The 26156-nt window shown below is 40.4% G+C and overlaps 1 protein-coding gene across 9 annotated transcripts in view; it reads right to left on the bottom strand.

The window, feature by feature from the left end:
* LOC122559589 (voltage-dependent calcium channel subunit alpha-2/delta-4-like) overlaps window positions 1-26156 on the bottom strand; it is a 549452-nt gene that overhangs the window by 371313 nt on the left and 151983 nt on the right. For 8 of the 9 annotated variants that reach the window (XR_015760448.1, XM_087997322.1, XM_087997321.1 and 5 more), the window contains 3 exons: window positions 18313-18390; window positions 11606-11686; window positions 9031-9105 (listed from right to left, as the gene is read on the bottom strand). Coding sequence is in view for 8 of the 9 variants with exons in the window: in XM_087997322.1 (XP_087853448.1) it covers window positions 9031-9105; window positions 11606-11686; window positions 18313-18390 (234 nt within the window). In the remaining variant the exon portion in view is untranslated. The remainder of the gene's footprint in view (window positions 1-9030; window positions 9106-11605; window positions 11687-18312; window positions 18391-26156) is intronic. The other variant, XM_087997325.1, reaches the window with a different exon arrangement.

Here is a 26156-nt window from a genome sequence, read left to right as displayed (position 1 = left end):
GGCTTGGTGAAGAGTTTAGCAGCAGATGAGCTGAAATAGGAATCAAGTAAGGTGATTTTACAAAGGGCCCAGGATGTGGAGGTGCCGGTGTTGGACTGGGGTGGACAAAAATGCCTTCATCTGATGAAGGAGCAGTGCTCCAAAAGGTTGTGATTTCAAATAAACCTGTTGGATTATAACCTGGTGTCGTGTGACTTCTGACTTTGTTACAGAGGGAAAAATAGGCAATTTTAGTGATGTCTCATATACTTGGTCAGAAGTTCATTTCAGGATTAAACGAGTTGTTAACAGACTGGTTTAGTATCAGATAGTTAGCTTAGGCAGAGACTGAAGAGAGCTAGGAAATGGAAGTAGGATTAGAGACTAAAATCTACTGTTTTAGGCTCGTCAATGTTTAACTGGATGAAATGCATGCATTTCCTTAACTGGATGTTGGGCAAATAAGCTGATAATTTACCAGTAGCAGAGGAGTCAAGAAAGATGGCTCTCAGATAGAGCTGGATACCATTTGAATGTGAAAACTGACACTATTAATTTGAATAATGCCAGGGAGGACAGCATGAAGAAACAGGAGAAGGCCAAAGAGAACTAGTGGCAGACACCAGAGGTATCAGTAGAGGAAGAGGAGGGGAAACCATTGAAAGAGATAGTTTGGCTATGATTAAACAGATCAAGAATGCAAGCTTGTTAGAAATTTTGCTCTTCTATCCATTATGTGGTCAGCCAATTAGATACCTCAACGCTTTAAGATAAAGAGCCTCACCTCTGCCCTTGAACCCCACCCCCCCAATTGCAACAAGGGCAGAACCCCCCACAAGTCCTCACATTCCACCCCACCAACCTCTGGATATATCACATCATTCCCTGCCATTTCCACCACCTACAAACAGACCCCAGGAGATACATTACCCTCCTCACCCTTACCTGTGTTCCAGAGAAACCATTCCCTCTGTGGCTCCCTTGTGAAGTCCACAACCCCCACCAACCCACCCTCTATTCCAGCACCTTCCCCTGCCACCACAAGAAGTACAAAACCTGCACCTACATCTCCCTCCTCACCTCCATCCAAGGTCCCCAAGAATCCTTCCACATCGGACAGAGATTTACATGTACTTCCACACACATTATCTACTGTGTCCATTGCTCCCAATGTGGTCTCCTCTACATTGGGGAGATAGGAGACCAACTTGTGGAACATTTCAGGAACATCTCTGGGACACATGCATTAAACAACCACACCACCCCATGGCTGAACACTTTAACTCCCTCTCCCACTCCACCAAGGACATGCAAGTCCTGGGCCTCCTCCACCGCCAAACCCTGACCACCTGACGGCTGGAGGAAGAACACCTCATCTTCCACTTTGGGATCCTCCAACCACATGGGATCAATGTGGATTTCACCAGTTTCCTCATTTCCCCTCCTCCCACCTTATCCCAGATCCAACCTTCCAACTCGGCACTGCCCTCTTAAACTGTCCTACCTGTCCATCTTCCTTTCCATCTAACCATTCCACCCTCCTCTCTGGTCTATCACCTTCACCCCACCTTCATCTGCCTATCGCATTCTCAGCCACCTTACCCCCAGCCCCACTCCCCACCCTCCCATTTATCTCTCTGCCCCCTTGGGCCACAAGCCTCATTCCTGATGAAGGGCTTATGCTCGAAACATCGATTCTCCTGCTCCTCGGATGCTGCCTGACCAGTTGTGCTTTTACAGCACCACACACTTCGACATTGATCTCCAGCAGCTGAAGTCCTCACTTTCTCCTTTAAGATAATGGCCTGATTTCAAAAAGGGAACAAAATTGCATTGAAATGCTGCTCTTCATCAAAGCAAGATTTGAATTCTCACATGGTCTGTGATCCACTGTTCCCGTCCAGTTGGGGAACACATCAGCGTCCCGGGGCATTCAACCTCAGACCTTCAGGTGACCATCCTCTAAGGCGAATTTCCGGACAAGCAATAACATAAAGTGGCCAAGCAGAGGCTGATAGCGAATTTCGGTACCCACGGGAATGGCCTCAACCAGCACCTTGGGTTCATGTCACACTATTGGTGACCCCACTGCGCTATATACTCTCTCGCTCACACACACACACTTCTACATACTTACACAGACCTTCTCTCATACATATGCACATGTACCCATGCACAGACCGTCTCACAGGCTTGTACCCCATCACACACACACACTTGATCAAGCTTACTCACACACACACACTCACTCTGTCTCTCCTGCACATGCACACATATAACTTCATAGGGTGAATATGTATTTGCAGAATTACATTTTATTTTGCTCAAAAACTGCATAAATCTGTGTACGTCCTATAAGTTTATAAGTCCTACTTTAGAAATAGAACCAGTTTGGCTCAACATTGGGACACAGGCAGATTTAAACTCACACCTTTAATTGATTGTCTGAGCTGAGAAGGCACCTATTGTTAGAAAAGCTGAAGCTATCTTGAGAATGAAACTTAGATGGAGTTCTGAGGTTTACATATTAAAGAATCAAAACTAGCATATCCCATTCTAAAAGATGGAAGACATAATCTAAAATTTGTTTAATATGTCATTACAGTCCATGACCCTGTAACCCGTTTGCTACAAATTTTGTGTCTTGTGGTCCTGTTCCACAATCACCGGATGAAGAGGCAGTGCCTCAAAAGCTAGTGCTTCCAAATAAACCTGTTGGACTACAACCTGGTGTGTGATTTTTAACTGTGTTTCAGAGGTGATATATGAGCTTAGCACAGATTCACAGCTGTGCTTTTTTTCACTCATACTAACCAAGGGAAAGAAAAACAGAAAATGCTGGAAATACTCAGCAGGTGAGGTTGATTTGGAGGAGAAATAGAACTAATGTTTCAAGTAAATGATTCTGTCACCCAAACATGAACAAAGGTTTGCTTATTCTGCAGAACTTCCCCATGCTTCTGGGTTGTCACAGAGACACTCAATGCTTCTCTTCATAGATTATGAGCACTGCTGGCATTTGACGTGTATTTCTAATTAAAATTCAGAAGGTGGTGAGCAGTTGTCTTCTTGAACTGTTATAGTCCATACAGTATAGATGCGCCCACAATGCTGTTAAGGAGTGAGCTCCAAGATTTTGACCTAATAACAGTGAAGGAATGGCAAGATATTGCATCGTAGAAAGGAACTTCAAAGGAATCCTTATTCTTAAAGAAAGAACTGACTATGGATTTGGATGGTTTGTCAAGGGATTCTTGGTGGATTGCTGCATGACATCATATAGATGATATTCTGGATCAGTGGTGCTGGAAGAGCACAGCAGTTCAGGCAGCATCCAAGGAGCTTCGAAATCGACGTTTTGAGCAAAAGCCCTTCATCAGGAAGGACTTTTGCCCGAAACGTCGATTTCGAAGCTCCTTGGATGCTGCCTGAACTGCTGTGCTCTTCCAGCACCACTAATCCAGAATCTGGTTTCCAGTATCTGCAGTCATTGTTTTTACCATCATATAGATGGTACACAATGCTTCCACTGTTTTGGAGGGCAGAATGTTTAAGGCAGCAGATAGGAAATTGACCACACAGGATACTTTGTCCGAGATGATAGAGCTTCTTGTCGGTTGTTGAAGCTGCACTAATCCAGACAAATAGAGAGTATTCCATCCCACTCCTGATTTATACCTTTTTGATGCCTAAGATTTGTGTATCAATCAGAAGCTCACTAACCGAAGAACTTACCAGTCTCTGATCTCCTCATGTAGCCACAGTATTTATGTAGCTAGTTCAGATCAGTTTTTGGTAAATAGTAACTCCCATGAGGTGGGGAGTTCATTGATGGTAATGCCACTGACTGTCAAAGAGAGACTGTTAGATTCTCTCTTGTTAGAGATGGTCATTCCTTGGCACACAAATGTTCCTTGCTAATTATTAGATCAAGCCTGAACCTTGTTCAGATCCTGCTGCATATGAACATAGATGGTTTGAGCATCTGAAAAATGAGCAATTATCAGCAAACATCCCCACTTCTAACCTGAAAATGGAGGGAAGGTCATTGGTGAAGCAGCTGAAGATGGTTGGGCCTAGAACATTATCCTAAGGGCCCCCTGCAGAGATGTCTAGAGATGACTGACCTCCAATAAGCAAAATCATCTTGATTTTAATCATGTATGACTCTAACAAATGGAGATGATCCACCCAAAATCCCAGTGACGTTAATTTTGCTCAGGCTCCTTGATACTAAATTTGGTTAAATGCTACCTTAATGTCAAGGGCAGTCATGTTGGTCTTACATCTGGTGTTGAGCTCATTTATTCTTGTTTAGACATATGCTAGTAATGAAGTCAGGATCTGAAAGTTTCTAGTAGAACCTCAACTGGTTAGGCTAGTGCTGTGTAAGTGCTGCTTAATACTGCTAACAATACCATATTCCATCATTTTGCTGGTGATCAAGAGGAGAATGTCAGGAATATAATCAGCCAGATTAGCTTTGCTTTTAAACCCTAGCACATTTTTAGGTATGCGCTATTGCTTTTTGTATTGGTTGGTCAGGTGCTGGGATAGAAATGTCCTGCACAATGTCGGGGAGGTTACCAGGGCCTTTACTGTAACTAGTGCCTTCAGCTGGTTCTTGACACCATGTGAAATGAGTCATATTGGCTACAGACTGGCCTGAGGTTAAAAAAAATCTAAACCAAGGTTCTTTTTAAGATAAAAAGGATTTAAGTAATGAAAACTGAATTAAGCCACTTTTACAAGTTGAAAGGAATGTTTTATTTGTGCCATAACTGTACTCCAATCTTTATGCTCATAAACTTCTTCGGCAATGTTTGTTTGAGGCAACATAAGTCTGCAGCACTGCACTGGAAAAAACATTCCAAAAATATCAGCAATAAAAAAGGAACACACTTCATCTCTATAATGAAGCAGTTTGCAAAGGTGATAAATTTGTCATTCACCACCCAACTCAAATTTTAATAAACTTTATTCCAAACTTCACCATATCTGTGAATTCTAACAATTGGAGCATGAGAGATTGCAATAGAAAGATTTGGAGGAAACACCATGATTAAAGTAACGCCTTATGTCAAATAAAATGCACAGAGGATATGGATTGATTGCAGTGTGAATGTCTAATCTCAACCATTAGGGAAACCAGAATAACAGAAGATTCTCACTTACATATGGTATTTGGAATAGGATATTTGGAACAGGAAAACAATGGCTGAGAAATTCTCAAAGTATTTTGCTCTGCTTCCCTAGTTTTTTTTGGATATATGCCAGAAACTCTTACCAGCACGTCCAAGGCAATCTGATTAGCAACAAAAACAGAAGCTGCTGGAAAAGTTCAGCAAGTCTGACAGCATTTGTGAAGAGAAGTCAAATTTAATGTTTAGGGTCCAGTGACCATTCCTCACTAGCTAGTCAGAAGCTCAAAACATTGAAGTTAAAATAAATACAGAAAGCTATGGATGAATTTGTCCCTCTTTAGTATACATATTGTGATATACATATCACAATACATATTGTACCTGGTCAGCTTGAGGTGGCAGCATACCCTCCTTAGTCCATCACTTGAATGATTGAAGCATCTGGCCACATCAGCACCACACTGCTGTCTTCTACTTAAGGTTGCTGGCTGCCTCTTTATTGAGAAGGGGAGCCCTATTGTGTTGTTCAGAAACCATATGTAACCAGCTTAGTCTTTTAAAAACGTGATGTGAAGGTGCTGGTTTTGGATGGGGTGGATGAAGTAAATAAATCACACAACACCAGATTACAGTCCAACAGGTTTATTTGGAAGTACTAGCTTTCAGAGCGCTACTCTGATGAAGAGCAGCATTCTGAAAGCTAGTACTTCCAAATGCCCAATGCACCACAAACTCCAGAATTAATGACTCAAGCCTAAAATACAAATTCTGCACATTTGCCTCATACAGCTTACGATACGACCAGCCTATTGTCTTTCTCTCTGTCACTACAGTCCTCCAGCTATTCAACTGTGGGAGGCTCACACCCAAAAACAATGTAACACAATAACTGTTGCCTTTTTGTCTTTCAGGAAAATGTGGCGTAAAATAGAAAGGAGCATAGCAGAACCAGTTGAGGCCAAAGATTTGTGTGTCAGAACCACAGACTAGGTGGGGCCTGCAGAGTTGTCCATAAACTAATAATTTGTAACATTTGTATAACTTATAGATTTCAAGTGATTGGATTTAAAATAGCCAGTAGCTCACCTTTAAGAAAGCTTTTGCTGAAAATGTTTTAAATAAAATTGAGAATGGTATTACCTACAAAAATAAGGTTCTGTAATTCGGATAATACCTGGAGCTGGTGTGCATATAGTGAGATAGCAGGAACAATTGTACTGCAGCCAAAGCAGGGAGGAAGGTAACAATGATGGAAGCTCAACACCAAGAATGAGGGTGCATATTGTGATGCAGAATAATCAAAAGAAGACTTCACTGGGGTGGGCTACAGAAGAAGGCTGATAGGTACATATATAGAATCACTTAATAGTTTGGAAGCTTGCCAAATAATCAACCAAATAACATTCCAAATGACCAACCAAAGGTCAGCACATCTTGAAACCATCTTTTCCAGCATGGAAAAGGTAATCACATTGACAAACTCATCGATGGAGTAGATCTTGAAGCAGAGTCTGATGACTAATGTCACAATGTCCATCACAGTATAAGGAATATGCATTTGACATGTTGTTAATTGGTGTTCAACCAATGTCCTCAATGTCCTATAATCTCAGCAGCTTCAATAAAAACTCAAACTGCCTAACCGTGCCTTAATATAGAGAGGTACCAGTGCATTCACTGCTGTATTTACATTCAACATCAGGATTACAGCAGTAACTGTGTCCTCTTTACAATACTGGGAAGAGAACATCCCATTCCACAAAAGCTAGTTCTTGACTAACCCCACTTCCACTTCCACTTCGGGCATAAGCCATTCCTGAAGAAGGGATTATGCCCGAAACGTCGATTCTCCGGTTCCCTGGATGCTGCCTGACCTGCTGCGCTTTTCCAGCAACACATTTCCAGCTCTGATCTCCAGCATCTGCAGACCTCACTTTCTCCACTTCCACTTCTGCCTGATCTGCATTCACTAACAATACAAAACTTGCTGATCTGACTGAATTTGGAGACAGGAGGAAGTGATCTGCAAGGTGACATTATGTTGAGCCAAACTCAGTAAAAGCTTCAGATAAATCAACAAGAAGCAGTAGACAGAATGGTATCATAGCACTCTTGGAATCTGTTGTCCAACAGATTAGTTGGAGAGTTATCTGCAGGTATGGCCTCCTGTTGAGTCATTTTTCCTCACAAACTCCTTCTTCTGGAAGTTATACTAGATTTGTGAATCCTCCAATCATTCTCCAAATTACCATGATACCAAGAGGCAGGAATACTTGGTTGCTCATCTCTTGAAATTACCACATTTGCACAACTTCTTAAACTAACAAAAAACACTTTAGTATTAAACTCTTGTAAACCATTAAAACTTTTGGTAAGTATGAAAGACTGCCCAAGACATGTAGAATTACAGAAACAGCTAGGATATATAAACAGCTACTAGTTAATCATCCCTTTGAATGGTGTCAATGGGGTTTTCTTGAATGCACGTTCAAGTATGTGAAGTCAAGAGTATACATGTGGACTGGAGTGTAAGGCTTCAAAAATGGCATGCTGGTGCTAAATCAGCATTGTACTATGGTTGATGCCACCAATTCTGCTGAAGTCTAGTGGAACTTATGAGAACATGCAAATCCATTAACCAAACTTTTCACATCAGAAGTGTGTGCATTGCGAGGGGCATCCTTTTGGAATTTTAAGAAGCCACTTAATGACCTAAAAGATGGCGACTATTTATCCCAATTGTGTGTGCAGTGTAGTGATTGTAATAGCCAGGTGTCCCTCATAGATTATGAGTTCTCTGACTGGGGCTGTTAATCTGTCTAATCGGACAGCCCTGGCTGATAGATAAGAAGAGTGTCAGTCATCTTGTTCTTTCTCAGAACTGGCTCTGAGGTAACTGGATCAGTGTCAAGGACTTTCCATGTGTAAATAATTGGTGACTTAGTGACAGGATAGCCTCTCTAGAGTTATTTCATGCAGTATTTCTAGTTATCTCATTTTGGCTTTATATACACTGCTATATTCAATTAGAAACCTTTGCCCTCAATTTCAGAATGCAGCCTGAAAAGGCCTTTCTAACTTATAAGAAAGAAATTCCTTAATATACATTTGAATGCGTGTATTTACTGATATACAACATACCTTTGCTATTACCTTAATGTCCGCAAAGAAAACCCTGGCAACACTGTATGCTAAACACACATTAATGGGAGGTAAGAAGAAGTAATTTTGTTTGCAAAATATTTATTTAACATAAAATGATGTACCAAAGTCATCCAGCACTGCATTCACATTCAATACCAGGTATATAGCAGTCACTCTGCCACTTTTCTGCTGAGAAAGCAACATCCCATACCTGAAAAGCTATTTCTTTCAATATACCTTCTTATACCTCTTACTGATCTGCATTCACTAACATTACAAGACTTACTGGCCTGACAGAATTTGAAGACGAGAGGAAATGGACTTCAAGGAAAAGTGACATTGAGTCTGGCTCAGTAAAATATCCAGGTAACTCTGATTTTGTAAATTTTGCTCTTTGTTTGCAACAGAGTGTAGAAGATTAATCAACAATTCAGGGAGACCTCTGAACAAATTAGAAAAAACTTAGAAAGTGTGAAAGGGCTTCCTCAAAGTGGTTTCTGAAACAGATATCCAATTATTTATTTTATTGTTTACTGTCAATATGCATTTAACCCTTTAAATTGCAGTTGAAATCTTTAAAAGATGTCACCACACGTTATTTCCCAGCCTTTGTCATCCGCAATTCTTTAGTATATGACCAAAGAATACAGACTGTTAAATAACATTTAGTATTTATCCCTTTCAAGAAAGTCAGTCTTTCCTTCTCTGTTATCCCCATTGCACAAAATGGTTTGCATCAATATAAAATGACAAGATTACTTACTAAAGGTCGGAGATCAGGATGGGCCAGTATGTAACCATTATTGGTATTCAGGAATGCATAACCATGGACTCCAAGCTGCAATATGTTAAAGGGAATAACAATTTAAAAAGCAATTTAACAACAATATTTGCTCTAGACAACGTTTTTCGTATTATGTGTCTTTGAGTTCAGTGGGTGCAAGAAAGGGAAGTTGCTAGCAGCGGAACTGGTTGAATGAAAGTAGAATACCAGCAATGAAATAAATCCAGTAAGATAGAAAAGTACCAGTATGAGCTAAGGGCCAGTATATCAATTTGAATCTCAAGTGACAAAATGAGTTGTAAAATAGATGAACTGGAGAGAAACAGCAACTCAGCTAACTAGTTAGAGTGAAGGGGCAAGTGATTCTGAGGAGGGAAAATTGACTGTGATGCATTTGAGTAAACTAGATCTGATTGGTCTCTTGTAAACCTAAGAAAGCTAAATGCTTTGGATTTCCTAATTTTTGAATACTAATCGACAACTTGTAAAATGTATGAGTGTTTCTTCAGGACTATGAAGGTGTGTGGTTTATCATAGAATATTTCAGAGCTGAAAATCGTGTTGCTGGAAAAGCGCAGCAGGTCAGGCAGCATCTAAGGCGCAGGAGAATCGCGTTTCGGGCATGAGCCCTTCTTCAGGAGAAGGGCTGAAGAAGGGCTCATGCCCGAAAAGTCGATTCTCCTGCTCCTTGGATGCTGCCTGACCTGCTGCGCTTTTCCAGCAACACATTTTCAGCTCTGATCTCCAGCATCTGCAGTCCTCACTTTCTCATAGAATATTTCTGTCAGGTTGATGGTAGAATATTTAGAATGGTGGACACTTTAATAATGATGGCTGCTATAGTTTGAGCCAGTGGACCTGGTTCTGTCTCATAAGAGGGGTTTTTTTTTGCAATAAAAAATGTATTTACTTTCCATTAAAAATTCCATACTCTGATGCCCAAAACTGAAAGTCTAAAATTTGAATTGCTAAAAAAGTGAAGATTTTAAAGGCTCAAGAAAGATTATAAATAATTTCAACCTTCAGAAAGCTGGCTGGGAAACAAATAACAGGGGAGAACAAAGGGGTATCAATCAAAACACAGCCCGAAATAGTGTCTGTTGGCCAATATTGGAGGAGTGCTATCCTGACCCGGAGGAGACTTGCCCTTCCTGATGCTCAAAGCAACCATCCCCATCATAAAACAGTGGTCAAAGTTTGCCAGAAAGAAGTGACTGGGTTCAAACAGTATCTATTTAGGAACAGATATGGAAGAAAATAGTACACTTAAAGGGATCTAGGAAGATAATGCTACCCTAAAATATCATGTATTAGGTAGCTTTTCAAGTTTTCACAGTGTAAGTCAAAACTTTGCAGCAAAAGTATCCTCACATTGCGACAGGCTGGGCTTCAAGTTATCAGTTGGCTGAAAGTACCCCACAGTAAATATACTGTTAAATAATTTTAGCCTTTATGGCCCTAGAGGAAGTATTAATGAATCAGTGTTCTGTGAATAATTGAATATTCAAAAGTCAACAAGTTCATAGCTCCTTCAAACTGGAGTCGCAGGTAGATAAGATAGTGAAGATGATGTTTGGTATGCTTTATTGCTCAGAGTATTGAGTACAGGAGTTGGGAGGTCATGTTGCAGCTGTACAGGACTTTGGTTGGGTCACTATTGGGATAGTGTGTGCAATTCTGGTCTCCTTCCTATCGGAAAGATGTTGTGAAACTTGAAAGGGTTCAGAAAAGATTTACAAGGATGTTGCCAGGGTTGGAGGATTTGAGCTATAGGGAGAGGCTGAATAGGCTGGGACTGTTTTCCCTGGAGCATCGGAGGCTGAGGGGTGACCTTATAGAGGTTTATAAGATCATGAGGGGCATGGATAGGATAAATAGACAAAGTCTTTTCCCTGGAGTTGGGGAGTCCAGAACTAGAGGGCATATGTTTAGGGGGAGAGGGGAAAGCTATAAAGAGACTTACAGGGCAACTTTTTTACGCAGAGGGTGGTATGTGTATGGAATGAGCTGTCAGAGGATGTGGTGGAGGCTAGTACAATTGCAGCATTTAAAAGGCATTTGGATGGGTATATGAATAGGAAGGGTTTGGAGGAATATGGGCTGGGTGCTGGCAGGTGGGACTAGGTTGGGTTGGGTTCTCTGGACAAGTTGAACCGAAGGGTCTGTTTCTGTGCTGTACATCTCTATGACTCTATAACTAAACCATTAAGGCATAAAGGCAGAGGATAGTGCTCAATGACACCACAATTGTTTGTCAACAAAATGCATTATGAGAGTACAGTGTAAGAAGTGCAGGAAGATAAAAGAACACCTGTTTTTGAAAGGCCCCAGAAACACACAACTCATTGGAACATTGGTTGCATTTATTTACTGCTGAGTTGGCACACTCGATACCTTTTTCTTAAGTCTGACTGGCATTGAAAAATTATGTGATATGTTAACAATTAAGATGCTGTGGTTTATTTACAAATAACTTGCAACTATTCTTCTGATCCAAACAATCATAACAACTTACCCTCACTGATGAAAAACATTAATGCAGTTTAGGACGTACCTTATATCTCGGAGCTAACTTTAACAGCTCTTTCAGTGGGACATCTGTTCCTACAACTCCTAGAAGGATACCATGTGCTCTCTACAGGGAAAAAGAGTGTGTGAAAGGACAGGTTCAGTCACAATAAAAAAAAAGTTTGAAGTTCAACACTACTTAATTTGTTCTGTATTGCTGCTACTATAAATAGTAGTCATCACATTGAATTTGAACCATCTCATAATGGGATAGAAATTGATTCACAGTGGTCTAAATCTGGGGTGATTGCCAACTTAGAGAAGAGATCCATGTGCACTTAGTGAAATCAGATTCAGGATACAGTGAAGAGGCTGTGACCTGTAATTTGTGGGGTCGGTGTGAGGAAATTGTAGCCTGGGGTCATTAGTAATGTATTAGTGGTGACCTGAAAGCATTAGGGAACCTTGAGGACAAAATAAGACAAGGTTGTGTCTGAAACACTTGGTGAGATGTGAAAGCACTGAGATACCCTGCATGTATGAAACCAATCTCAGAATCGACAGCACCTGAGGATGTCTGAGGTGTGACAGCAATGGAATTAGGCTGAATAGTGCTAACTGAAATGATGAGAAGAAATGCAGTAGAGTGCTGTGTGACTGTGGAAACTAAAAGCAAGTTTCTGAAGCCTGTCTTGTTATATAGGGCTGAAACCTGAATAACATCAAGAGTGGAACAATGACTGAATACTAATGAGATTTGGATGCTGAAATCGATGTGTGAAATGATGAGAAAGAAGAAGATTAGGAACCAGTACGTTGGGGTGATTGAAGCATCAAAGGGAATAGCTGAGAAGAGATTAGACCATAAAACCATTAGACACAGGAGCAGAAGTAGGCCATCCAGTCCATCAAATCTACTTCATCATTCAATGAGATTATGGTTAATTTGATAACCATTGACTGTAATTTCCTGCCTTTTCCCTACAGCCCTGGATTCCCTTACTGATTAAAAATGCTTCTGTCAGCATTGAATATGCTTAATGACCGAGCTTCCACAGCCCTCCATGGTGAAGAATTCTATAGATTCATTACTCTCAGAGAAGAAAGTCCACCTCATTTCCATCTTAAATGTGCAATCCTTTATTCTAAGATTATGTCCTTTGGTCTGAGACTTTCCCTTAAAGGGAAACAACATTTTTGTATCTTGTCTGTCAAGTCCCCTCGGAATCTTCTATATTTCAACAAGATCACCTCTCATTCTTCTAAATTCCAATGAGTTCAAGTTCAACCTACTCAACATCTCAGAAGATGGATCTCTATACCTGGTATCAGCCGAGTGAAACTTCTCTTGTTTGCCTCCAAAACCAGTATATCTTTCCTTAGATAAGCATCCAAAATTGTTCACAGTATTGTAGTCTGACAAATACCTTGCATAGCTTTTGCAAAACCTTCTTACTTTTATATTATATTTTCCTTTGAAATAAAAGCCAAGATTCCATTTGTCTTCCGACTTGGATCATAGCTTTCTGCGATAAATGTACGAGGACTTCCAAATTCCTCTGTTCTGCAGTCTCTCTCTATTTAAAAATATTCAGCTCTTTATTCCTCCTGCCAAATACATAACCTCAGATTTTTCCACATTATATTCCATCTGCTAAGTTTCTGTCTACTCACTTAAGTATAACAAAAATCCCATATAGACTTGGTGATCCTGACCATAGAATCAAAGAGTCATCGAGATGTACAGCACGGAAACAGATGCTTTGGTCCAACTCAATCATGCTGACCAATTATCCCAACCTAATGTAGTCCCATTTGCCAGCACCTGGCCCATTTCCCTCTAAACTCTTCCTATTCATATAACCATCCAAATGCCTTTTAAATGTTGCAAGTGTATCAGTCTCCACCACTTCCTCAGGCAGCTCATTCCATACATGCACCACACTCTGCGTGAAAATGTTACCCCTTGGGTCGCTTTTCTATCTTTTCCTTCTCACCCTAAACCTATGCCCTCTCGTTCTGGACTCTCCCATCCAGGGAAAGGATTTTGTCCATCTAACCTATCCATGCCCCTCATGATTTTATAAACCTCTATAAGGTCACCCCTTAGCCTCAGACACTTCAGAGAAAACAGCTCCAGCCTATTCAGCCTCTCCCTATAATTCAAATCCTCCAACCCTAGCAACATCTTTGTAAATCTTTTCTGAAGCCTTTCGAGTTTCACAACATCCTTCCGATAGGAAGGAGACCAGGATTGCACACAATATTCCAACAGTGGCCTAACCAATGTCCTGTACAGCCGTAACATGACCTTCCAACTCCTGTACTCAATACTCTGACCAATAAAGGAAAGCATACCAAACCTCTTCTTCACTATCCTATCCACCTTTGACTCCACTTCCAGGGAGATATGAACTTACACTCCAAGGTGTCTTTGTTCAGCAACACTCCCTTGGACCTTACCATTAAGTGTATAAGTCCTGCTCTGATTTGCTTTTCCAAATTGCAGCACCTCACATTTACCTAATTAAACTCCAGCTGCCACTCCTCAGCCCATTGGCCCATCTGATCAGGATCCCATTGTAATCAGAGGTAATCTTCTTTGTTGTCCATTACATCTCCAACTTTGGTGTCATCTGCAAACTTACTAACTATACCTCCTATGTTCATTAGTAACAGAGTCATACAAGACAGAAACAGACCCTTTGGTCTAACTCATCCAACCAACCAAAGATCCCAATCTAACCTAGTTCCTTTTGCCAGCATTTGACCCATATCCCTCTAAACTGGGAAACTGGAACTCACTGCCTACATGATTGGTAGAGACAGAAACTCTCATGACATTTAAAAAGTATTTCGATGTTCACTTGTGATGCCAAGGCATATAAGGAAATAGTCCAATGGCTAGAAAATTGGATTAGATTAGTTAACTGGTTGTGCTTGACAGGCGCAGACTCAATGGGGAAAGGGACCTTTTTCTATGCTGTAGATCTCTTTGACTCAAATTACGTCTGAAAGGCTAATATTGAATCTGTATCCACCACCATAGCAGGCAGTGCAATCTAAATCCTAATCATGCTTATGTTATGAAAGATTTTCCCTCATTTCACTTCTGAAACTTTTGCCAGTCACATTAAATCCTTGTTGATGGTTTTTGATGGTTCTTGATGAATTGGGAATAGATTCTTCTAATTTCATTCTTTTTAAAACCTCAATGATTTTGAACACCTCTATCAATTTCCTGCTTAATCTTCTCAGATAGGAGAACAGCCCCTGCTTGTCTACCATTAGAACCATTCTAGTAAACCCTCTCCAAATCCTTTATGTCCTTCCTAAAGTGTAGTACCTTGAATTTAACTAGGCTAACCATAACCTCCTGGCATATACACACTGTAGGCTTACCTATGCAGGCTGAGACTGAGAAAAATGTATTTGGAGCCTATTTGAATTGCAGCACCTAAAGGCTCCTTATTTACCCTATGGCTGCAAAACCTAAAATCTCTTCCCCATTGTTGCCAAATCTTTTGTTATAAGCCAGGATAGACCCTCCTTAAAATATTTTAAGAAGGCAGCCTAGGGCCTCACATTTTCTTATTTTAAAGGTAGATGTGAAGTGAGTGTTCCAGGTGTGATGTAACTGGTCGAACTACTCAAATTTAAGTAAAGCAGAATTTATTTAAACACTACAATTAAAATACAAATGAAAGAAAGAGGAATTTAGAATAACTTAACTATTGGAAAACTTAACCGACCCAATACAGCAACTATTACTAATTAACTGTTCCAAACCAGTAACATCCCATAAACACACCCTTGACAAAAAGGTAAATTCAAATACTGATTCTTAGAGGCAGGAGGGAACAACATCTAAAGAGATTTCAGAAGAAAGTCAGAAGAATTCTTTCCTGAAACTTGCAACTCCCTTGGACTCATACATCTTGTGACTGCTACAGCCAAAAGCAAACTAGAAAAAACCTAAACTGGGAGAACTGGCCATTCCCTTTCTATTGTTAAACTAGACTCTTCAGCACTTCTACCTTTACACTGCATGTGTCACTGCATGTGTCACTGTCACACCTGGCTACTGCCTTTTCTTCATATTCTCTGAGCTTTTCCCCTTTAATTGCAGTTACCACATGCTGGTTTATTCCCCTCCTCCAATTTCCATTGTCGATTACTCATGCCTTTTCCAATACGGCTACGCTAAAGGTCTTTCAACATTGCATGCAATCATCTGATCCTATGCCTTCCTCGTCACTTTCTTCTTAGTGATCTTGTCTCCATCACTACACTTACTATCTGCAACGGATGGCCATATCATTTGAACAGAATGGCAACCTGGAACTGATGGAGTGCCGCATGGATTAATGCTGAAGCTATAAATCATTTACAATGTTTATTGATGACTTAAATGAGGAAAGTGAATGAGCTATAGCCAAGTTTGTAGATGACAGAAAAATAAGTGGGAAGGTAAGAGGCATGATTAGTACATTTGCAGATGACACCAAGATAGGTGTTGTAGTAGACAATGAAGAAGATTATTTCGAAGCACAATTGGTCCTTGATCAGATGGGCCAATGGGCCTAGGACTGAAAAAATGTGAGGGGTTGCATTTTGGTCAGGCAAACTAAGGCAGGACTTACACAGTTCATGGTAAGGCTCTGGGGAGTTCTGCTAAACAGACAGACCACTGGATGCAGGTGCACTGTTCCTTGAAAGTGGAGTCACAAGTAGACAGAGTGGTTAAGGTGGTGTTTGGCACGATTGCCTTCATTGGTCAGTGCATTTAGTATAAGAGTTGGAATATCATGTTGCAGTTGTACAGCACATAAGTGAGGTTACTTTTGGAATACTGTGTTCAATTCTGGTCTCCCTACTTTAGGAAGGATGTTGTTAAACTTGAGAGAGTGCAGAAAAGATTTACAAGAATGTTAGTTGGAATGGTGGGTTTGAGCTATAGGGAGAGGTTGAATAAGCTGGGGCATTTTTCCCTGGAGCATTGGAGGTTGAGGTGTGACCTTATAGAGGTTTATAAATTCATGAGGGGCATGGACAGGGTGAATAACCAAGGCCTTTTTCCTAGGTTGAGTGAGTCCAAAGCTAGAGGGCATAGGTTTAAGGTGGGAGGGGAAAGACCTTAAAAAGGACCTGTGTATGGAACAAACTGCCAGAGAAAATGGTGGAGGTGGGTACAATTACAACATTTAAAAGGCATCTTAATGGGTATCTGAATAGGAAAAGTTTAGAGGGATATGGGCCAAATGCTGGCAAATGGAACTGAGTCAGATTGGAATGCCTGGTTGATATAAATGAGTTGGACCAAAGCATGTTTCCATGCTGTATGACTATGACTAAACGTCCCCAACCCAGGCAATGTGCTGGTAAATCGCCTCTGTACCCTCTCCAGTACAATCAAGCAACAAGAGGTGAAATGTGCCACGGACTTAGTCCCAAGCTTACTGGTTGTGAAACAATGTACCTGTTCATACATCCATCCAGCTTATACATATGGTCTGCCTTCTGCCTGGGTCAGGATAAGGTCATTAGATCTTATTCTGCCATACATATACCAGTGAAAAAAGGCCAACAAGTTTCTATACCTGAACATTACTTCCCTCCACCACCAAACATAGTCCCTGCTCTACACTAAAACAGTCTTTCACCATCTCCAATTCTGCTAGACTACCTTCCTCCCAAACTCCCCTCATTCCCCTAACACTGGACTCAACAGTTACCCTACTCTGCTAGACCTTATTTCTCCCACCCATCCCAATCTACCCTAAACAATGCATCATTTACCTGGCCCTTGCTTCCTTTCACCTTGATATCCTACCCATTAGCACCCTACTCACTTCCCATTTGATATCCTACCTACCTTGCACCCCAATCTCTGGTATCCAGTCCCAACCCAGCTGGCACTCTATTTACATGGCATGCCATTTTTCATCCTGCTTCCTACCCTCTAGCAGGAATGTTACCTGACACCCTACCGACTTTGCACCCTATACCCTATTCATCTGGCATCATACCCTGGCATTCTATTCCTTATCCACCTGACACTCTATTCTTCTATCCATCTAGTAACCTCCCTTGGTCTTGCCTTGTGTACTCACCACTTGACAGCAGCTTAAAAAACATGGCTAAATATCAGAATATGATAACTGATTGCTGTGAAAAGGGAATGTGGTTTATCTTTCCTTGAAATTTCTAAGCTATGAAAGAAGAAGTCTGGTTCCACAATTCTGAAGAAGTCTATATTGGAATCTCCCCTCGAAGTACTGAGCTTACTCGTTTTATGAGTAGAGTGGCAAACTAGTATTCCTCAGAAAATCAAGTCCATTACCCACTTTTTAACTTTGTAGATTATTTTTCCAAAATTATACATAAAATATCATATTGTGAACATTAGTAATGCATAAATACCACAATACAAAAGGTGGGCTTGTCAAATATGGCTGCTTGAAAGACCCAGTAAATTTTATGAATCCAACAGGTTCACAGTGCTGTCAATTCCATTACTGCGACATCAGTATCAATACTCGTTTTAAGGCTTGGATGAACGTATCTTTTCTTCTGGATTAAAACAGAGGAATTGTATCCCATACAGTATTTGCATCTCAATCTCTGTCTACTCCTCTAATCTTCAATTCAAGTTTCAATCCAAAAGAGGTTTAACCTGTTTGTACTTTTATTATCTAATGTATATCATATACAGAGACGGAACAGAAACACAAGCTGAATACATCTACTCACAGTTTCATTCTTTCTGCTAAAGACTGGCATTGCCACTGTTGTCATGAGGAGCAGACTATGCGCTGCTGATTGAAATAGCTGTTATAAGTAGATAATCAATTATTAATAAAAAGGAATGACCACAAGAACAACAATCTATATAGAGAGCAGAAAAGTTGTATTTGTCAAATCAATAGTAATAAATAGTTCTCATATCAATGAATTACATAAAATTATGTTAAATTTATTTTGTGACAATTCTAAGAGGTGTGAAAATATTCAAAAGTAATAATGCAATCTCATACAATTCACGGAAAATGCTATTCAGAAGATGTCAGGCAGCACTTTTTGTGAGATGGGAATACTTCCAATTCATGCAGTGTCTGTAATTATATAAGGGGTGAAAAGGTTTCTCTTTCTTCTGAAAACTTCTCAGGGGAGATGCATGATTCAGATGTACTGGATTGCAAAATGCCACATGAGCTAACAAATCATAGGATTATTTTCTAAAACCCAGAAAAGATCTTTTGGCTCAACAAACTTATTTACACCAAACCTGCATGAGTGAAAGAAATAGAAAATATGACATGTTCTGTAGAATTCCTTTATTACAATACACTTTCTCCAGGAAAAGAATAGCTTGCAACATTGAGTTGCCAACAAAATGTTCAATTTTACTTTCTCATCCCTTAAGTACACAAAATTGCAGTGACGTGTTGTAGAAAGTATAATGTCTCTGCGAATGAAACACTGCTTCATAATGAAACCCAAAGTTTTTTTTGGTAACTTTTAATTCCAAAATGTATTTAAAAATAACTGCTACAGAAAAAGAAAAAAATGGATTTAAGTCCAGTGACCAATGAAATCCTGTAAGTCCAGTGTGGAACTAATGCAATGCTGCAGCAGTAAAGAGTCAGGGAAACTTCAAACGGGGACAGACTTAATAAGAAGAGATAATAAGGTAGCTGACTACACGTCCCCCTTCAGCACTGAGCCATCTTGTATAGACATATCTGTTTTTACCCTTTGAAAATATACAAAAAATGGGATTCAAATTGATGCAACACTTGTCTGTGTGTGTTATTCACCAGCTGCCCTACTGTGTGCACTAGAGTGTTGAAAGGGCCATAGCATTTAGAAAAGCCATTTAAATACACTGCACTGCGCGTAAAACAAAGAGGAAAGATGTTCTCTCACTTGGTGCTGCCAATCAGTTCAAAAGAAATCAGAACAAATGAACTTCAATCAACCTACCACTACATGGAGATCAAACGTTCTACTCTCAATGTCACTGCTATTAGTACTGTCCAATAAAAACGATAACATCTTCATACTTCACAAACAATTCAAAGACTGACTTTTTTTTACTTTTATCTTTTTGGACTCACCTCTTGTTTCTTCTCTGTATGTATATTTGCTGCATTATTATCTGTTGTCTCAGTCAGTAATTAATGGATTCAGTCTTCTTGTTAATTCAAGGAACCCTGATTAAATTGGCTCCTTTTAAAACATAATCTCATTTCGGTCTGGGAGAAAAGGTATCCACAAGGGAAGAGATTTACGAAAAAATATTGTTGTGATCAATCAAGGGGGTAGGCAAAAAAACCAAGGGGAGCCAGTTTATCCTTCCTCACCTGGGAACTTAATGATTCAGGATATCCCTTTGGAATCATAAAACATTATGGAACCTCACCCAGAGTCTGGTCATAACAATACAATTAACATACAGCACAATGTTAAATACACACAACACAGCACAGTACAGTACAAAGGAATGACTTCTGAGTTCAGAATACAACACACAATAATGACAGCATATGCTGTGAGTTGTGGTTACCTCATTAGACTGTAGCAGTTAGCAGTGATGAGGTTAGGAATTAGCAGTAGTGTCGAGATGGAGGTAGAACAGAATGATGACAGTGGGAGGGAGTAAGTAGATTGCAAGTGAGAAGAGCAGACAGAATAACAGATAAATTTTTTTAAAAAGTGATATTAAAACAATAAAAATGACCAATCAAATGTAATGCAATGTGACAGTAAATTGCAGGCATGTTCCATCTATCTTCCGGAGGGAAAATATTCAAATTAGCCAATGATTTTCATGGGCACTTTTGTTTGGCCATGCCATTGATATACTTATAAATGGGCAGTCTATAAAACTCTGTGGGTGACTTTTCTACCACCTACAGGCCTGTGATTTTATGGTCAGTGGATGAGATCTAGGGTGACCCATCAGCCTTTGCCCCAGTTGAGGTTTTTAAGTGATCAATTAATTCTTACTTAGGGTCACTATAGGCTGCTGTTGCAAAATTGTGACTGGTAGGAGGTGGCTGATTTGGAAGCGAGGAGGGCCAGGGCCAGGGAGAGTGGCCTGGCGAAGTAGCTTTTCCCATACAGCAAAAATTAGGTCTCCTTCACTGCCACTTTCTTGCAATCCAGCACCTCTTTTGAAACTGGACACTCCTGCTCCACCTCACTGCCCTCCTCCACCCCAAATGCCTCCTCTCTCATCCATCCACCTTTCCACCACTTCCTGGGACCTCTAATATTTCCTCTGTTGTGAGACTGCTGTACTCACTTCTTAATAGACTGTAGCTTCTTGATGGCTGGGACTGCATGCATTTCCAGCAGTGCAATTACTCCCAATGTAATTATTGGGATCAGGGATCTGCCATGGTAGCCTTTAGAGATGGATCTTTCTCACTAGCTGAGGGCTGAGGGCTCCCCTACAGCTGATTAATCCTCCTCGGAGCACTAATGCTTTATAGAGTGGGAGTACCCCACCAATCTTTCAGATAACAGAGGTGCAGGAAGGGGGGAGATAATTCAAACTGATTTTTTGATTCTGTGCTGTGGAACACACACCTTAGCAATGTTGAACTCAGTTGTATTGGAGCTATCTAATAACACAAATCATCTCTTTAAAGCAAAGAAAATGTTAAAAGGCATTCTCACAAAAGGGACAGCAACACTTGGTGAATAAGATTGAGTAAAATATTCAGACAGATGCAGGAAGGCTCAGTTGAAATTATATGTTTTTGGAAAAACTTTAGAACGTGGCATGGAATACATCAAATTGGAATGATTTTGGAATGGGGTTGACAGGATGGATAGTCAAATGGCTGAATACTCCTTACAAATAAAAAATGCAGAGGGAGAGGTACACACCAAACTAAACATGGATAAAAGAGGTTAAAGTAGAACAGTTGGATGAAATTGCAGAGGTCAAGATTAAAAGGGCTCTTGTCGTGCAGTGATAGTGTCCATACCCCTGAACCAAGAGGCTGGGCTCAAGTCCCACCTGCTTCAGATGTGTGTATTAACATCTCTGAATAGGTTGATTAGAAAAATAGGTTAGATAAGATCAGAGCTTGGGTGCTGTTATGATGCAGTGGTAGTGTCCTTACTCCTGGATCAGGAGGCCTGAGTTAAGAGCCCACCTGCTCCAAAAGTGTGTAATAACATCTTTGAACAGACTGATGAGAAACATAGGTAAAATAAAATAAATGATAAGACCAAAGTAGGAATTGGTAAATGAGAAATAGAACATTGATGTTAATATATTAAGAATGAGGAATGGTGGAGGTTGGTAAGGACAATTGTGATAAATGATCATTAATTGGCATAGGCTGGAATGAGGACTGTGGAACATTAAGCAGCAATTGAAACTGGGTCCTTCTTGGTCTGCACACTTAAATATCACACAAGACAGAATCTTGGAGTAAACAATGAAAAGAAGCAGCTCTAAATATAATAAGTTTTCCACAAATAACCATTTGTTTTAAGAGAAGTTGAAAATGACTCTCCCACTATCTCACAATTGCAATTGCCATGTCAAAGCCTTTTCACACCAACTCCAGATCAAAAATTAAAGCATTATTATTATCAGACTTTTTCTATAAATAAATAGTAATCTCCAAGGAAACAAGTGCGTTAAATTCATGGAATGTATCAAATTAATGCACAATAAAAGTCTTACACACAAGCTGGTACAATTTAACTCAGTTTATTACAGTACAGGAAAGACTGCTGGTGCTATTTAGCAGCACGGGGATATACTAAACCTATTAAAAGTCACCCTCCTCTGTCACCAGAGCCAAATAATTTGTTCTTGAATGGCATCATTTTTTTTCTCTTTATTCTTTAATGGGACAAAGGGATAAGTGGCAAGGCTAGCATTTGTTGTCAATCGCTTATTACCTTAGATCTGAGTGGCATGCTAGATCATGTCACGGGGCAATTGAGAGTCAACCACATAATGTGTGTCTGAAGTCACATGTAGCCCACACCAAATAAGGATGACAGCTTTCTTTCCCTACAAGGACATTAGTCAACCAGATGAGTTTTTATAACAATCATAGTAAGGTTCCAACATACGAGACCAGTTAGCTAGGTTAGATCACAAAACAGGGAGAGCTAGCCATTTGGATGCAAAATTGGCTTGAAGGTAGGAGACAGAAGGTGGCAGTGGAGGGTTGCTTTTTGGACTGCAGGCTCGTGACAAGCGGCATGCCACAAGATTTGCTACTGGGTCCACTGTCTTTTGTCATTCATATATAAGATATGAGTGTGAATATTTGGAGGAATGGCTAATAAGTTTGCCAATGACACCAAAAATTGGTGATGTCATGGATAGTGAAGGAGGTTACCTAAAAGTACAATGGGACCTTGATCAGATGGGCCTATGGGCCGACAACTGGCAGATGGAGTTTAGTTTACATAAATTTGAGATGTTGCATTTTGGTAAGGCAAATCAAGGGAGGATTTATACACTTTATGGTAGAGTCCTGGGGACTATTGCCAAATAGAGAGACGTTGAAGGTGGTTTCACAGGTAGATAGGATAGTGAAGATGATGTTTGGCACATTTGCCTTTTTTGGTCAGTGCATTGTGATTAGGAGTTGGGATGTGATGTTGTAGCTATTGGTTAGGCTGCTTTTGGAATATTGTGTTCAATTCTGGTCTCCTTGCTATAGGAAAGATGTTGCTGAACTTGAAACTTCAGGAAAGATTTACAATGATGTTGCCAGGGTTGGAGGTTTTGAGCTACAGCGAGAAGCCAAATAAGTTGGGGCTATTTTCCCTGGAACGTCAGAAGCTAAGGGGTGACCTTATAAAGGCTTATAAAATCATGAGGGGCATGGATAGGGTGAATAGACAATGTCTTTTTCCCAGGGTAGGAGAGTCCAAAACTAGAGGGCATAGGTTTAAGGTTAGAGAGGAAAGATTTAAAAGAGACCAAACGGGCAATCTTTTGGATAGAGTGAGGTGCATACATGGAACAAGCTGCCAGAGGAATTTTGGAGGCAGGTATAAATACAACATTTAAAAGGCATCTGGATGTGTACATGAATAGGAAGGGCAGAGAGGGATATGGACCCCATGCTGGCAAATGGGACTAGATTAATCTAGGATATCTTGTCAGCATGGATGGGTTGGACCAAAATACTACATGATGCTGTGAAACCGAAGTCTTATGTTGCAGTACAAAATTGCTTCTCTTTTAAATCTGGTACATAATTAGAGGCTGGCTTTGAAATGCGCAATGCTGAATTTTCTTGTTTGTTTCGGTGTGATGATGCTGCTCCTTTAACAAGGTTGTGTTGTCCTTTTTTTTTTTTAAAAAAGTCTTTTACAAGACACAGGTTCTGAAATGTTCGGCTTGATCTACTTGAAGAAGCTGTTAAGTTTTACGAAAACACTTGTACAATGAGAGGGGAGTGGCCAGTTCTACCAGTTCAGCTTATCTCTGGTTTGGTTTGGGTTTTAGCAGGCTGGCTGTTCAGAGCAAGCAGTTGGTTTTGAGGCTGCTGGTCAAAGAAACAGCCACATGGAAGAAGGTCTTCCATGCTGAATCTCTCTGACATCTCTCTCTTTCCTATAAGACCCTGTGTCTGATTTTATCTTTAGTATCAACAGGTGTTTATGGAGATTGTTGCAGGAATTTGAAACAGCATCATTAAGTTAGGATAGCCTGTTTGGTTTTCAGATACGTTACGTTATTCTATATTCTGTTCTCTGTTGTTTCTGATTCATTCAGTAACCTTGCTAATAAATTCTGTTTTGTTTAAAACTGCAGTTGGGCCAGTTGCATCATGCCTGGAATATTCACACTACATCTGCTCAAACCAACTAGAAAAGGTAGGAGAAAGTGAGGTCTACAGATGCTGGAGATCAGAGCTGAAAATGTGTTGCTGGAAAAGCGCAGCAGGTCATGCAGCATCCAGGGAACAAGAGAATCAACGTTTCGGGCATTCCTGAAGAAGGGCTCATGCCCGAAACGTCGATTCTCCTGCTAGAAAAGGTAGGGTCCAGGCTACCTTCTTGAAATGTTTTGAGGGGGTTTGACCTGGTCCATAACATCAGGGCAAAGGTTTGGATAGATATTTAAGAAACTGAGGTCCATTTGCTGAGTTTCACAAATGTATTTTGCAAATTCATTTTCCAACTGCAGCCAAGTACAAAGCTTTCTCCTGTTTGCACATCTATCCTTGGGCATCTACCCAAGCTTTACACAGTACTTCCTCCAGTCTATAATGTTTTTCTCCGATATCTAGAATTCCCTAGCAACTGCATAGTTACTTACTCAGTCTCATTTCCCTGCTCTATTAGGTATTAGATACATTGCTATAAGTTTTACAAAATTCCTTGAATTCAGGAAAGGTTGGCTTGGACTACAGAAAAAATTAAGGTTAAAAAAAAATGTGCTTAAGACAGGTATCATGTTGCCAGTACACAGATTATAGATAGGTTGAGTGAGTGGACAATTATCGAAATAGATGGAATACAATATGGGAAAATGTAAAGTTCTTCACTCTTACAGGAAGAACTTTTAAAACGTGTAATACCTAAACAGAGAAAAATTGCAGAATTCTGAGATATAGAGGGATTTGGGTGCTCTGGTGTACGAGTCACACAAACTGGGTATGTAGGTACAGCACATAAATAAGGAAGCTAATGGGACGTTATCCTTTATTACAAGAGGAATTGAACATAAGAGTAAAGATGTTATGCTTCAGTTATATAGTGCATTGGGCAGAATGCATCTTAAATACTGTGTGCAGTTTTGATCTCCTTATTTATGGAAGGATATAAATGAATTAAGGCAGTTCAGAGGAGGTTTATGACATTGATACCTGAAATTACTGGATTGTCTTATGACCATGGGTTGAACAGACTGGGCTTGCTTCCACTGAAGCTTTGGGGGGGGGGGGGCGGGGGGGAAGGGGGAGGTAAGAGTTGACTTTAATGATATGCCCAAGATTCTGAACAGGCTGGAAAAGGTGGAGATGTAAAGGATGTTTCCTTTTATGGGTCAGAACTAGGGGGCACAGTTTCAAAATTAATTGTTTCCCTTTGAGAACAGACATTAGGATTCTTTTTTCTCTCTCAAAACATTGTGAGATTTTGGAACTCTGCCTCATTAGTGATAGAGTCATAGAGATATACAGCATGGGAACAGACCCTTCGGTCCAACCCGTCCATGCCGACCAGATATCCCAACAATCTAGTCCCACCTGCCAGTGCCCGGCCCATATCCCTCCAAACCCTTCCTATTCATATACCCATTCAAATGCCTCTTAAATGTTGCAATTGTACCAGCCTCCACCACATCCTCTGGCAGCTCATTCCATACACGTACCTCTGCATGAAAAAATTGCCCCTCAGGTCTCTTTTATATCTTTCCCCTCTCACCCTAAACCTATGCCCTCTAGTTCAGGACTCCTTGACCCCAGAGAAAAGACTTTGTCTATTTATCCTATCCATGCCCCTCATAATTTTGTAAACCTCTATAAAGGTCACCTCTCAGCCTCCAATGTTCCAGGGAAAACAGCCCCAGCCTGTTCAGCCTCTCCCTGTAGCTC

This window comes from Chiloscyllium plagiosum, unplaced genomic scaffold (assembly GCF_037043375.1).
Source record: "Chiloscyllium plagiosum isolate Xiang-an unplaced genomic scaffold, Cpla_swu_hap1 HiC_scaffold_19, whole genome shotgun sequence".
Lineage (NCBI taxonomy): Eukaryota > Metazoa > Chordata > Chondrichthyes > Orectolobiformes > Hemiscylliidae > Chiloscyllium > Chiloscyllium plagiosum.
Note: the sequence above shows the minus strand (reverse complement) of the source record. Positions and strands in the feature narration are given on the sequence as shown.